Source organism: Eleutherodactylus coqui, chromosome 2 (genome assembly GCF_035609145.1).
Source record: "Eleutherodactylus coqui strain aEleCoq1 chromosome 2, aEleCoq1.hap1, whole genome shotgun sequence".
Classification (NCBI taxonomy): domain Eukaryota; kingdom Metazoa; phylum Chordata; class Amphibia; order Anura; family Eleutherodactylidae; genus Eleutherodactylus; species Eleutherodactylus coqui.
Window position 1 is genome coordinate 46,160,514 of NC_089838.1, and position 16,235 is coordinate 46,176,748.

A 16,235-nucleotide genomic window follows, 5' to 3' on the forward strand; every position below is an offset into this window, starting at 1 on the left:
GGACATAAGAAATAAGAGGCAGATGAAGAGCGGAAACTGTTTATTTACAAGTCCATATACATATATCTATGCTCTCATGGGCCACCAAGTGTACCCCCACTAGTCTGAGCATCAGAGGTAAAGTGTGTGCCACCAGGAGGACGAAGCAACTGGTGCGATGCTCTGCAGACAGGATGAGCAGCACACAGAAACCTACAGAATTCCCATAAGACACGATGACCGGAGAGCTAGTACCCTGTCCGTCATTATGACTGACGCGTGTAACACTTTCTCGCCATGAGAACAGAAATCACGAAATTTAAAAATTATCTGATTCCTTCATTGTTTGATGCTTGATCCACAGCGCCACCTTGTGGCTCCACCAGCCTCCCCGGACGGGCCGTGCTCTGGGCGACGTCTCCCACATGGGTTTAAGGACAGCTCCAGCTCCTTCCCATACAGAAAATGCATTTGTGTCTACGTATTTCAAGCCGTACTGTCATTTACTAAACTACAACACTACAGCCCAAAACGCGTCAATGTTCACGCTTGCCCTAAGTCTCGCATTTCAAGCCGTCCTACAACTATATAACAGTATAAGGTGCGCAAGTGAGTGCGTTGTGCCGTGATGAGAGGTCTGTGGTGTCCAATCTGCACACCTGCTGACGCGTTTTCAGGAAGGGAGACGTTTTTGTAGCTGAGATTAAACTAGCTCAAAACGCATCGGGTAGAGATCCAAAGTAATAAACGGTGCTGTCCTTATATTTTGGCTGTGTCCCCCACCCCCACAGAACTGGGTGTAGACCAGCTTCCTGCACATAGGATAAGGTGGGGCATCTGTGGCCCCAACAGCTGAGAGCCCAAGCCCCTCCCACAAAGTATGATTGGAAGTATGACTGAAGCATCCCGCAGCACTGGTTTGAACCCCCACAGTCTCCACTTGGACCTCGATGCATCTTGTATGTAACATGGAGATGAGGCACGAGGCTCCTCCCCCGCAGTGCTTCAGTTCTCGTAGTGGAGGTTTTTGGCCAGGCTGCTGGAATGCATCTTCCTGTTGTACATCTCATCGAACAGCCGGTTCTGCTTGTTGGTGAAGTAATGCTTCCACTCCCCCACCGTCCCTGCAGCGAAAAAGAAGACCACGTGTTTCACAGTCATCATCACATTGGCTCCTCAGAGTTAGTACATTTTCAGGTGCACATGCTATTTTTGGGGACACAGTTTTTGGGGTGCACAAGCTTTGTAAGGGTGTTGCACATAGTCTCAGGGGCAATGCACATATATTTTTTTTGGAGGGCACACAATTTTCGGGGTTGCATTCTTTTTTGTGGGTTGCACATATTTTTGGAGGTGTGCATATTACCGGGGCACACATCCTTCCTTTGGTGGTTGAACATGGACATATAATAATAATAATCTTTATTTGTATAGCGCCAACTTATTCCGCAGCGCTTTCAGGCATGGACATACATATTTTTGCACACGCTTTTGGGGTAGATATACTTTCGGGGGGCGGGGGTACAATAAATTTTTAAGACACAGATGCTATTTTTTAGAGACAATTTTTGGGGCTCATATACAACTTTTTGAGGGGAGCACATAGTTTTTGAGGGCACATATTCTTCGGGGATTGCACGGTTTTTGAAGGGCAGTGCACTAACATTTGTTGGAGGGTGCACACTTCGGGGGCACATACATATTTGGGTGTACGTGCTATTTTTTTAGGGAGCACAGTTTTTGGGGGACACATGCTTTTCGGGTGGCTGTGCATATTTTTAGGGCACACATACTTCTGTTTTGGGGTTGCATTTATTGTTTCTGGGCACATACTATTTTTAGGGTGCACATACGTTTTGGAGGACCGCACATATACACTTTGGGGGGGCACATACTTTCTAGGGAAGCTGCGTATAATTCTGGAGTGCACATACTCTTTTTTAGTAGGCACATAGTTGTTTGGGGGCATGCATACGTTTCGGTAGGTGGTGCACATTTTGTTTGTAGGTTGAATTAATTTTTTTGCAGGGCAGCGCACCTACAGTCTTCAGAAGCAAACATGCACTTTTCGGGAGCACATTCATTTTTAAGGGATTGCACATACTTTTGGGGTGCATATATACTATAATGTTTGGCCCCACCCACACACACAATTTCCGTCTCAATTTCCTGTTCTCCTTTTTTCCGTGAAAGTTGAGAAAAATGCACCCTAAAATCGTGTTTTATATATTAGTCGGATTCTGACGCACCGCAGTGTGTGGGCCGTCATGTGGACGCTCCTCTCTCAGGATGGAGGGAACCGTATGCAGCTCTCCACAGAGCCAAAGTGGCACTGCCCCCCCCCCCCCCCCCCAACGGGTGAAGAGCAGCTCTGGAGCACAAGCTGCAGAAGGCTGGGGGCTGTCATGTGCTGCCTCACCTTTCCGGAATACGAGCTTCTTGCTGGAGGTGAGGGCGCAGACTGTTTGGTTCGGGTCGCTGTTTTCCTTCTCCACGCTGTTCTTCATCTCGGAGAACGACGTCTTCTTGCAGATCTCGTGGATCTCGTTTTCGTGGAGGTTGATCCCCAGATAAGTGCAGATCCTCCTCACTGACTGGAAGGGATCCTGCGGGCAGAACAATCATGGTCATCGCAGCACTACCATCTCCAGCATGCCCTGACCGGCTAGGGGTTGTATTCTGCGCTCTAACAGAACAATCTTGTCCAGACTCCTTCTACAAGCTATGATCCAAGACAGCAGCGCAAATGTCGCCAGACTTTTCTCAATCTCTACTATGGGAAGCAGAAACGCGTAGCATGTTGGCTGTCACTGCGAATCACGTCTTCTTACCTTCTTCATGGACTCGTAATGCAGGAAGAGCGCCCCCGTCTCGTTTTTGTGCTCTTCCCAGCTCAAGACGTGATCGAACCATGAACCGCAGACGACTGCAACAGAGCAAAGATGAAAGGTTATTACATATTACATATTTAAAGGGCCACCTCCCTGTCCGGAAACGTCATCACCGTAAAAACAAAATCGGTTAGAAAGCAGCAGAACTTTTTATTCTATTTAATACCACGTCCAATATCTCTGCTTCCTGTCAGTGGATAGAAAGACTCTACAGTGACAGCTTGTTACAATTGTACCTAATCAGGGTAAATAATACTGGATGACACTGTAACAAACCCTCAGCTGTGTGAGCAGGACATAGTAACTAAGTATCCAGGACAGCAGTCTACACTGTAACAAACCCTCAGCTGTGGGATTAGGTCTAGGACAGCAGAGGATTGTGCTCACGGATCAGTCTACACTGTAACAACACCTCAGCTGGGAGAGGTATTAGGGCAGTGCAGATCTTTAGTGTGTGGATGTAAATCAGAGGGTTTGCATTTAATGACGGCAAGCGGATACCTTGAAAATGAATGTCTATTACACGGATGAGTGCAGACGGGATGGGAGGGTGTTCTAGTGCCGTGGAACCACACATCCCAGCAGCTCCAGAGTCAGTGGTGCCTGTTGCTCTCCGTTACAATGTGTCAGTCAGCGGCTAGTACATAACATGATAAAGTCCGGGCTGACAGCAGATTCTGATCGCGACCTTTGTGCCAACTGAACACGGCGGGCGAGACACGTAAGGGAACAGACGGTTCTGTCCGCTTGCAGCGCCGCCACTGCCACACGTGTAACAGAACATTACTCTTATCTAAACACGTGTATGAACCCTTTACTGTCCGCATGCTGACAAACAACTTCAGGCTGAGGGGGTGGAGTCTATTACTCCCTGTTATCAGCCATGTCAGGCTGGGGGGGTACTGTAGGACTGGTGAGTACAGTCTATTACTCCCTATTTTCAGCCACTTGGGGGAGGTGAGTACAGTCTATTACTCCCTGTTATCAGCCACTGGAGGAGGTGACTGTAGGACACGTGAGTGTAGTCTATTACTCCTTGTAATCAGCCACTGGGGGGAGGTGACAGTAGGACAGGTGAGTACAGTTTATTAGTCCCTGTTATCAGTCACTGGGGAAGGTAAGTACAGTATATAACTCCCTATCATAGAGAACAGGATGGAGATGAACCCAGCGCCTCAGGTCAGGACGCAGCTGCTAAAGCCACCCAGTGTGAAGTCCCTAATCAGTAGTAATAAAGGGTAATGAGACTCACCTTCTCCGTGCAGGAACATGTGCAGGTAGGTGCTCCAGGCCTCAATCGTCGGCAGGTTGGGATTATCTCTGTAGTAGTGATATAAGGATACGGCCGTGTCTTTAGGATTACGGATGATGTAGATCACCTGCGGGAACAGACAATGTCAGACGTAAGCTGCTGCAGAGTTTTTATAGAATGGCCAGGATGGGTTCTATTCACTGGAGGAAGGGACGTTACAGTTGTGGATGAGCAGAGCTCGATCTACTTCATACAGCTGTAGCCCAGGTTCTATCAGCGCTATCAACAGGCTTGTGGGGTCATTCGTTATAAAGCTCAGACTCTTTACAATTACCCCACAAGCCTGCCGGTAGCACTTACAGAGCCGCAGCTGTTTGAAGTAGGGTCGGGAATACCGAATCCACAGCTCTCATTTCAGCCAGTGTGTGCAAAGCAGAGGGTGGGGAGCAGGGACCTTTTTTCATATTATCACCCCACTTCCTTAAACAATCAAAGAGGTTTTTTCTTAGTAGAAGAGTGAAATGATGAGAACTTGCTCCTCTACACCGTTTAACCCCGAAGGTGCTGCAGTCATTGCCGACTGCGGCAGCTAAACATTTTTAGAGAAAATATTTTAAAGTTTGTTTTTTTTGTTTGTTTTTCTCTCTTACACAAGGCTTTAAATATTGAAAAAATAAATCTAAGTATAACTGGTGTCGCCACATCCGTAACAACCTGCACCATAAAATATTACTGCAGCACTTTGGCATTACTAACCTGCCAAAATACAGGAATAAAAAAATAATTAAATTCTTTTTTGTACCTCAAAATGGAACCAATAAAAACTAACCCCTTACTTGCTGCAATCAATGTTAATCACGGCATGTAAAGGGTTCACGGGTGGAGGGCGCTCCCTAAGTGATGTCATTGGCATTTCACCACGTAATTTCAGAGGGCTGATGGGTTGCCATAGCAACCAGATACCAGACAATGATGTCAGGGTCTATTATGGCCTGTGGTAGCCATGATTAGCAATAATGCATTGCAGTACAGAAGTACTACAGTGTATTATCAGTGTGATCATAGCATCATAGGTTCAGATCTCCCAGAGGGGCATAAAAATGTAAATAAATAAAATATTTTTTTTTAAAAACACGTAAAAAATTGTAGAGAAAAAACTTTTGTGTGCACTTTAAAAAAAATTTGATATTGTTGCATTCATAGCGACCCGAACAATAAATTAAACACTTTTATCCTGCACGGCAAATGCTATTAAAAAATTGAGCCAAAATGCTTATTTTGTTCATTTCATCTCCCAAAAAAATAAAAGTGATCAAAAAAGCCATATGTACCCCAAAATAGTGCCAATAACAACTACATCTCATCATGCAAAACACAACACTCATCCGGCAGCGGAAGAATGCAAGTTATGGCTTTTGAAATGTGGAGATGAAAATCCCCCAAAAATTGTTGCTTCCTTAGGATCAAAATAGGCTGTCACTAAGGGGTTAATTTGGTCACGTCATAATACTAATGACCTGGATAATAACAGTAACATAATATTCGTACCATACGGTGAACGTTGGAAGATTAAATCACAAAACCAACGGCCAAAATGGCCTTTTTGTGTCATCTCTGCAAAAAAATTAATAAAATGTTTTAAATATTTTATATGGATCCAAAATCGGATCTTTTAAAACTAGAAGTCGCCCTGCGGAATCCAGGCGTCGCCCTGCAGAATACAAGCGTCGCCCCACGACACTGCCAACTAAAAAGGGAAACAATTTACTGGCTCTTAAGACTAACATTAGTTATGTCACGAAGAGGTTAAAAATGCACTTAGGGCAACTGCATTCTGCGCCAAATATATCCACAAGAAACATAAATTCAAAATCTACATGAAAAGTGGCGTTTTGGAGAGGTTTTACGCTGCTGTGTGTTCTACTTTATATAATGTGTGTGTGTGTGTAAATATATATATATATATAATGAGCAAATGCAGCTGTAAAAGTAATGGCCCCCTGCAGCCCCTCCTCTAGCCGTGCCTACTCACCTTGCACTTCTTCTCCTTGAAGTCCCGTGGCAGCATGTCGTAGCTCAGGTGGGTCGGGATGATTCTCTTCGCTATCATATTGTTCAGTTCGTCCAACTTGGAAATGTCGCCGAGCTCCATGGGAGATGTCAGAGCGACTTTAGACAAGTAAAGATGTTTCATGATCTCCGCCAACCAGTGAGTGCCTAGAGGAAGTGACAAAGCAGGGAGTGAGGGGCGCAACTGGCGGACGGAGGGGAGAAATATGGATACTAACCACTTTATGACCTGTCTGCACTTTTGTAGACTTATGAACTCCCCACTCCACTTCTTCAGAGTCCTATTGACCCCCTGATCTTATTGAGAGGATTCAAAAACATCTAGAAAAGCTTGAACAGTTGGTGGCGACTAACAGAATGGTATTTAACAAGGAGAAATGCAATGTCCTACATCTGGACAAGAAAAATTTTAAAAAACGCATACAGAATGGGAGGAATTGGGCTAAGAGGCAGCACATGTGAAAAAGACTTGGGTATACTAAAACCATAGATCACAGACTGAACATGAGTAAACAATGTGATGCAGCAGCCAAAAAGGCAATCCCAATTCTGGGATGTATTAAGAGATGCATAGAGTCTAGATCACATGAAGTAATTATCCCCCACTACTCTTCCTTAGTCAGACCTCATCTGGAATACTGTGTCCAGTTCTGGGCACCCACTTTAAAAAAGACATAGACAAACTGGAGCAAGTTCAGAAAAGAGTTACCAAGATGGTGAGCGGTCTGCAAATCATGTCCTATGAGGAACGGTTAAAGGATCTGAGACTGTTTAGCTTGCAGAAGAGAAGGCTGAGAGGAGACTTAGTAGCTATCTACAAATATCTGAAGGGTTGTCACACTGCAGAGGGATCAGCCCTATTCTCATTTGTACAAGGAAAGACTAGAAGCATTGGGATGAAACTGAAAGGGAGGAAACACAGATTAGGTATTAGACAGTGGGGGAGATCAATGAGTGGAACAGGTTCCCACAGGAGGTGGTGAGTTCTCCTTCAATGGAAGTCTTTAAAGGCTGGACAGACCTCTGTCTGGAATGATTTAGTGATCCTGCACTGAGCAGGGGGTTGGACCTGCTGACCCCGTGGACCCTTCCTACTCTACCAGTCTATGATTCTATGAACCTTCACGATTTTAACACCAGCAAACTTTTGCTGGGTGGAATTTAAAGGGGCTGTACCAAGATTGCAAGTTTTGTCCCCATCCACAGGAGAGGGGATTACATGCTGATTGGTGGGGTCTCACCACTGATCTTGAGATCAGGGGTCCCGTGTGCAGTGGCCCTGAACAATGGCGCCCATTCATAATAGTGTGTATGCATTTGTCCACTGTAATTTCAGTGTCTTCTGTATTGCATGATTGATGTGTATTGCATAGCTGCAGCACTGAAAGAGTTAACCAGTATGTGAGATGTGTGTCTGGAAATGTATCGTTTTATGTTGAGTTGGTGGTCACCTGACCATGCTTCTTATATGTGTTTGCAAGGTGTGTGCAAGTGAGTTCTGTTCTGGGCTTGCAAGAGAGGGGAGTGTTGGAAGTGCTGCAAAAGGACCACACAGGCACCTTCAGAATGGAAGAGGCTGAAAGGAACCTACAGCCTGCCCTGGGCTTGTTGTACCCAGGAGATGTGAACGTACCCCTTTGATGCTAGGAGGGAGAGAGTGAGAAACCATCATGCAGTGCACCCCTTTTTCCAAATGTGAGTGTTGACTGGTAGAGAGTTGGAGAAAAGAGAGTGTGTTGCCGGAACAAGGACCCACAGACAACAGGACTGTGGTTTCTCCTGTTCCCCCGTGAATCCTTCCTGTCACACCACTTTGACATTTTTGCACTGTTTTCCTGATGGCGTGTATCATCACGTTATTGCAAGTAAACGAGCTTCACCGACCTGGTTTACCTCAGAAAGTTAAATCCCTGTGTGTGGACTCTTTAAAACCAACAACTGGATTCACCGCAGAGGATGGAACGGTGGCGTCACTTGTGACACAAAGGATTTAGGTAATCCCTCATTTGGTTTCCCTGTTTAATAGGCTGTCCTCGGCCCCTTGGACGTTTCACCCGTTACCCTCCCAGTGGGAGGAAGTAGAGCCATCGTGACAAGGTTCAAACTCTACCTCGCTGTCTCCTAGGCTGTGGGGCTCGCTCCTCGGACGCTGCACCGCGTCCCCCATCCTCCTCACTGCAAGTTTACTGCACCTCTGCAGTGCAGAGGAGACTAAGTGGAGTGCTGGTCGCACTAGCGCTCCATTCACTTTTAGTGGGACTGTGGCTATGCTAGTGGCACCCGCTCGGGTAATCCCACTAAACCCATTGAAGTGAGTGGAGCGCAGACCACACATGCTCGGCCAGTGCTCCATTCACAATAACATCACTGTAGGAGGAGAAGTAACCCCACAGTGACAGGAGAGCGTTGCACGGGAGTCCCATTCTGGAGGTCGGTGGGGATCTCAGCAGTAGGTTACCTCTATCCTGTGGATATTCTTTGGACAGGGAGAACTTGTGATCTGAAATACCGTAAGCGCCAATATGGAGTAATATATGTGCGGCTGCGTCATTCATCAGACGATCAGTCCTTCAACATTTAACTGTCAAGCGATGACACGGGGCAAACTCTACTGAAAGTCTAGAGATTTAGCAGTGAACCCCAATATTTCCTCATGTCACACTCTCAAGCTGAGCAATGAGAAACAGTTTGTGGGGTTATCTGCCTAGAGAAAGCGGCTGACCGCAGCACCCTCTCCAGGTCATGGACAGCAGAGCAGTGAGCAGCACACAGCTCCCCATATCTCAGCTTCTGAGACATATTGCGGGGCTCGGTTCTAATAGCCTAGATACATAAGATGGAAGACTTGCACATACCGGATTTTGGGTAGGAAACGAGGAGAAGATCATCCTCCCGGGCCTGGAATCTATCCAAGGATCTGAGCAGCTCCACGGAGGAGCGTGTGGTGAAGGGGATGCCATTGAAGAGGTGGATGAGATCTGCGGGGTGAGACATGGTGGCGGGTGTCCTGCGGGGATGCAGCAGTGGCAGTGGCACGGGTGCCAGGCTATATATAGCAGAGGCAAAGGGGCGGCTCCTCCTCCGCGCTTGTATCCTCATAGACAATTGATGACAAACATAACTTATCAGGAACTTTATGGCCACCAATGACTTCACTAATGACTACTGACTGGTGACCTTGTGACACGAAAAGTTGTGATATATCGTGACACCCTTATGTAACAAGTCAGTGCCAGAAATGTCTGCATACAGCAGAGCGCTGTTATCACACCAGGAATGGCCCCCTTATCTTAATGATAACAAGGACAACAATCCATAATCGGGTTATAATGTTCTGGATTTATGCCACGTCATGCTGACTCCCCGTGCCAGATGTCTGCAATCTAAGTTACAATACTTTATTTCACGCTTTTGGTGCAACAGCAAATGTGTGAATTATGGGGGGGTGGGAGTACATATAGAAATATTGAGGTCACACATCACACCCGTATAATGGCCCCTCCTTATTATATCACTTTATATCAGACACTGGGTCACCATGCATCACACCACTGTGCCACCAGGAGCTATGCATTATACCGCTGGGATACCAGGGACTATACATCACACCACTAAGTTACCAGGGACAATACATCATCCTACTGTGGGCTCTATATTACATAATTTTGTTGACAGAGGCTATATATTACACCACTTAGTCACCAGGGACTACACTTTGCACCTTGAGGGATTAGAAGTTACACCAACTATATCCTTCATCATAGGGTCACCAGTAACTTAAAATCTGCTAGATACCAGCTACTATATTAATACTAGTAATAATCATTATTGCTCCACTGGCCCACCAGGGACAAGACATCATCACTAGGTCACTCCTCAAAATCTATTCTTATGGATATCAGGAGGTAAATTGATTTGCTTGGTGAACCAAAGAATTTTATGGACCAGTGATAAAGTAAGAGCAAACCTATAGAGTCACTAAGGACTGGACACTGTGTCAGTGGGTCACTAGGGATTGGATACTACATTAATGAGTTACTGGGGACCAGACATTACACCACTGGGCCATTGGGCACTGGACTGTGAGTCACCAAGTTGCTGGATCACCTTAAACTTGAACCCCTTTAGTCAGACCTAGACTGCTGGGAACTGCCCCTGAAAGGGTGGTCCCGGTGTGCAGGGTGGTCCCTGTGTGCAGCGTGGCTCTGGTGTGCAGAATGGTTCCAGTGTACAGGGTGGTATCTGCAGAGATTTATTCTTTTTTGGAGCTGCTTGACGTTTATTACATTTTATTGTTGCGTTCCTAAAACAAAATAATATTCATAATGGGCAGCAGGATAAACCATTGGGAGCGCTCTGGGGGGTATTACAGGGGATATTATCACCACTGAGGGTCTTGTAGCCATGATATACCATGATGTGTAACATAACGGAGCTCTTGTACTTTCCCGTATGTCCGTCTGTGCGCTGCATTCCACATCCTGTAGGCGGACGAACCGTCAGCCTTACTATCTATATATATATATATATATAAAGACGAAAGCCCTCACTCACTGACTGACTGACTGACTGACTTGCCACTAATTCTCCAACTTCCCGATGTCGTAGAAACATGAAATTTGGCACAAGCATAGATTATGTCATAAATAGGAAAAGTAAAGGGCTCCCAACTTGATTAATTAATTGTAAGTGCAAAAGAATTAGCGTCCAAATTTTACGTACGGAATCTAATTCTCTCGTTTCCCAATGTCATAGAAATTTGAAATTTGGCACGAGCATTGATTATGTCATAAATAGGAAAAGCTAATGGGTCCCAACTCGATTATTCAATTCTAAGCGCAAAAGAATTAGCATCCAAATTTTATGTACGAAATCTAATTTTCTCACTTCCTGATGTCATAGAAACATGAATTTTGGCACGAGCATTGATTATGTCATAAATAGGAAAAGTTAATGGGTCCCAACTCGATTATTTAATTCTAAGCGCAAAAGAATTAGCGTCCAAATTCTACGTACGGAACCTAATTCTCCAATTTCCCAATGTCATAGAAACTTGAAATTTGGCACGATCATAAATAGGAAAAGCTAATGGGTCCTAACTCGATTATTCAATTCTAAGCGCAAAAGAATTAGCGTCCAAATTTTACGTACGTTATCTAATTCTCTCACTTCCTGATGTCTTTTTATATAAAGAAAATGTCGCATGGTTACCTCCATGTGGTGTTTCCTGGGTAACGCAAGAACCATGCAAAATGGTGAGCACATTTTGTTCCTCGGTATCTCTAAAGTAATCACGACTTCACAAGATTTTCCGTGTGAACACTAGATAAACACCAGTATCAAATTATCTCGGGCGAAGCCAAGTATATCAGCTAGTAAGCTATAAAGTTATTATCACTGGTGCAGGGTGTGATGCAACCGCAGAGCTGCGATTATTATATGCAAATTAAGGCAAACGCCGTTACTGTATTTCCTACTGACTTAACACAAGATGCGGGGGGAGATTTCACAAGATGGGAATGTTCAATGCAGGAAATGTGATGGTTACTTATTAACTTTTGGCTAATAATAAAGTGTCCCAAAAACAGTCAGGACCCAGATATGCAAATATCCAGCAAGTATCGGTCGCCGTAAATCACTGCCCTCAATGTCACCCCCAAACAGCCCCTAACCGCAAGAGGAAGTGGCGATACGAAGAAACAAACTCTACAGAACTTATAATCCATTAATGCAACTCATCACTGATTCGTATATACACTGATGATTCCGCCCACAGCCCATAATGCAAGGTCATTACTGATCCACATATACACTGCTGATTCCGCCGGCAGCCCATAATCCCTCCTTATATAGAAAAGGCAAGACATATTGGTGATGACTCACTTCTTAAAAAGTATGCACGCTTCCCACAGAAAAGTATGTGGAGCCCCTGGAAAATATGTGCAAACCTGCAACCCCTTCCACCCAACTCCCTCGAAGAGAAAGGTATGTGCACCCTCCAAAAGCATAGTCCAGATTAATGGCAGTTGTGTCCCTAGGTGTGAATTCTCAGATCCAGATGAGGAAATTTCGCCTTCCTTCCTTCCTGCGCACTTTGAGCTCCACATTGTCATCAGATAATATTGTGTTTCCAACTCACTAATGATTATGACCCTTTCTGCGGTGATTACACCAGATGTGTGATAATATCTGCAGTACCATGCTGCGGAGTAGTGGGCAATGGTGCAAGGCTCAAGGGCTGCGGGGTCTCTACATAGTGGAGACCCATTAGTATGAGCACCAGCTAATATCCAGAGTAACCACCATGCGCCGCACAAACAGTAGAGAGGCCAGGAGTGACTCAGGAAGGTGCCGATAGGTATCTGCAGCCGTGCCAGGTGAACAATCCATAGAGAGAACACGATGATCAAGGTGGTCCCACAGATGCTAAATGGGGTTAAAGTTTGGGGAATTAGAGGCCAGGGAATTACTTGGAGGTCTTGGTTGTGGTCTTCCAACAACTGTCAGACATTTCTAGCTGTGTATTGTCTTACTGGAAGATCCTATCTGTGAGTCCATCAGCATGTATGGATGTATGAGATTTGCAGAGATCCACAACCACATGGGTTCAGAGCGCCTTCCACATGGATGAGTGGCACAGAGATGACCAGAATGCTGCGCCTCCAAGTTGTGGTCTTCCAGCAATGGTCGTCGGGTGTTTGTTCTCTGATGTTTCTCACCTGACGCGCCAACATCCATCTGTTTGATGAAGCGGAAACCGTGACTAATCGGAGAAGACCACCCTCTGCCAATCATCAGTGGTCTGATTCCAATACGGACGTTCAGATTAAAGCCTTTTCTTACGATGCCCCTTTGTTACATAGGTGCAGTGACCATCTGCTTCGGAGCCCAATAAGTAGTCAGGTTCACTGGACTGTTGCATTAGACACATCTAGTAGCCTCATGGTTCATTTTTATGGTGAGCGGCTCCACTATAGCGTATCGGTCACCCCCGTGCACCTCCATAGCCGACATTCCCCTCTTACATCAATGGCGCATGGTGCTCCGCAGTTTCCATGTTGTTTATTTCCAATTGTGCCGTCTGTCCACTCACAATACACTTTCACCACAGCAGCCCACGAACCATTCACAAACTGCACTGTATGAGAAATACCACCACCCTTGGCCCAAAAGCCAGTAATCATCCCAACTCTGATGAATCGCCCCTTTTAGCCCCTGCAACAACGAGTGATATGTGAGCGGACAGCCTGTTGGACACCTTATACAACCACCAAGCCACCCACCACACGTAACTTCCTTCATGGGCTACACTGCCGACATTAAAAGTAGGAGGTGTCATAAGAATGTGACTCGACTGTGTATGTAGCCCATGGGGTCCAAATCTGACAGTCCACCAAGACAATGGAGGTGGGATTATGGCTAATAAATAAAGATATCTGTATGATTCTCTGTATCCCATGGAGTCACACGCCGCTGCTGATAGACACAGGGCTGTACAGTGTAAATTTCCATAAGTCACCAAAGGAAACTGCCACTGGACCTATAATTATTTCACTGGACCACCTGGGATATTATGGATTCATCCTCTAGCCCACCAGGGATATAACTATTAACCCACTGAACCACCAGGGTTATTAATCAAACCACTAGATATCAGGAATATGATTTATACCCAGGAACATGAATATTAATCCACTGGACCACCAGGGATATTATGTTTTAGCCTTCTCTGTTCACACAGTATAAATATGATGTTGATTTAGTCTAAACCAGAGCTATATGTTTACAATTTCAGCAGTTTTTTATGAACCTGCTAGAAACTAGAAGTATTTTTAGTGACTCTAAATCACTACAATAATGCTGTACATAACCCAAGAAACCTCCCAGAGAGAGTAATTATCCCACTAGACCACCAGAGATATATAGTATCTCACTGGACCACTGAGGAAATCGGGATATATACAGCAGCAGACATATAAAGTATCTCACTAGGCTACCAGCAATATACAGTATCACACGAGACCACCGGGGATTTATATACTATCAGTAATATATAGTATCTCACTAGACCACCAGGCCTATTATTCATGAAACCATCAGATTTTAGGGCTGTTATGTTTAACCTTAATCACGTGATCATCATTAACCCTCTACTGTATCAACGATGATGTTCATGACTAGATAAAACTCCAGGTAGGTGGTTTGGGCTCCACAACCAGAAAGAACACACACGAGGTGGTCAAGTTAAGAAAAATGTATTTACTACAGGTCAATAAAGGCAAGTTAATGGTAAAAGAACAGGAATAAGGAGAAGCAAAATACACAGTATAGTTTGAACAATTCAAGTTGGATTTCACAATATATTCCACGTTTACTATGTCCACCTCCACAGCACGGACACTGAAAGAACAATATTCCCAAAACTATCCCTAACTGACCCTAATTTCACATTTGGGTGCGCATCCCTTTTATCAGTGGTCCGGGTGGACTGCTTACAGTTTGTAGAAGCGCGCGTTGGGGCCCAATGTCGTCCCTTTCTTGTATAGCGAAGCGTCCTCTCCTCACGGTTATCACAATATCCGAGGCAATAAAAACTGTCTCAGCAGGCGGGAAAACCAAATGGATGAAATGGAATCCAGCAGCAAGTAGCTCAGCACACTGACAGTCCTGCAGAATCCATACACCGCAGTGTGATTGTAATGGAAAATATTCGATTATGGATAATTTATATTAATATATTATATGAATTTTAAACTGCGCAATAACAGACGCCATCGAGTGTGCCAGACAGGCAGCTTCACGGACTGGGTTGTGTACAGAGAGACATATGTCCAGATAAGATAAGGATATCAAAGAGCTACCACATGTTGGCTCAAGGGGCCCTACCAAGAATATCAAGATATAACCAAGGTGGGGTTGACACCTCACATTAACCTTAGTATGATGTAACAAAGTTATAAAAGTTATCATGAACTGGATATATATGAGTATATATATATATATATATATATGAGTGTACATGTATGTGTGTATGCCTACATGTATATAGATATATGTATATAAGTGATATCTGAAATATTACGCCTTAGAATCATCCTGAAATGTATTACACAAATTGTGTGACCATATCCTTAGCTAAGGGACACATATGCTGAGATAAGATAAGAACTTGGAGCTACTTGGGCCTCTTGGCACTCAGTCAAGAGGTTACTCACTGTGACTTAATAGTTCCTTGAAGGTATGCAAATGAAGAATCAGAATGTATCCAAAGAATGCCATGTAATGTCTAAGAAGTAACCAATCAAAGGTCGGATTGAGAACTGTCCAAAGAACTATGATATTTCTTAGAAAAATGAGATGTAACCAATGGACACAAAGAAGGGTGTTGGATTGGAAACTAACCAATAAAGGTGCATAGTTAATTGTCCAATGATGTTGTGACACCCCAATGTACAGGGGCTATAAATAAAGATGCCCGACATCGATCGGGTGGGAATTTCTTGGATGAATCCATAACTGTGTGGGCTCTGTCATTTAATTCCTCCGTCATATGACGTACTGAAGTCTTATGTGAGCAGCCCTACTGCACGGGCCACCTGGACTTCAGTCACAGGGTACACTCTGCTGTCCCTCATCAGGCTATCGCCGTAGCATGGGTCATATGACGTCATTCACAAGGTACACTCCGCTTTCCCTAAACGGCCATATATTTTTGCCGTAACAGTGATATAAGCCAGGGTTTTGCAGTTACCGTCCGGTACTCAACAGCACTGCCAGTCTTTAACTTTGGTGGCAATGTCCACAGCCACAATGTCAGTATTACTGGTTAGCCACTGGGCACAGTCCTTTCAGCATGGCTCCACTGAACATTCTGTCTCTTTATACTCTGTCTGCCTCTGGACTGAATTACACACAGGTTAGCTGCACAGGAAAGTCCTCTAAGATCTCCACACACTCTTAATGCAGCACAGACACTTGGTTCTCTCTCTGCAAAGATGGCTGCTGCTCTCTCTGTGTCATCACATCCTGCTTCCCTTCTCACA

General features: G+C 44.8%; 1 protein-coding gene across 3 annotated transcripts; it reads right to left on the reverse strand.

The window, feature by feature from the left end:
- Positions 1 to 25: 25 nt before the first annotated feature.
- LOC136611288 (sulfotransferase 1C2-like) lies at positions 26 to 14,899 on the reverse strand. 3 transcript variants are annotated; one of them, XM_066590757.1, is made up of 6 exons: positions 14,689 to 14,899; positions 6,155 to 6,339; positions 4,123 to 4,249; positions 2,811 to 2,905; positions 2,399 to 2,585; positions 26 to 1,103 (listed from the first exon to the last, which is right to left on the reverse strand). In XM_066590757.1, the coding sequence occupies exons 2-6, from the start codon at positions 6,314 to 6,316 to the stop codon at positions 985 to 987; spliced, it is 690 nt and encodes a 229-aa protein (XP_066446854.1). In that variant the 5' UTR covers positions 6,317 to 6,339; positions 14,689 to 14,899; the 3' UTR covers positions 26 to 984. The 3 variants fall into 3 exon arrangements, with proteins under 3 accessions (XP_066446854.1, XP_066446852.1, XP_066446853.1); XM_066590755.1 differs by lacking the exon at positions 14,689 to 14,899 and adding an exon at positions 9,048 to 9,215; XM_066590756.1 differs by lacking the exon at positions 14,689 to 14,899 and adding an exon at positions 6,902 to 7,002.
- Between the last annotated feature and the right edge of the window lie 1,336 nt (positions 14,900 to 16,235).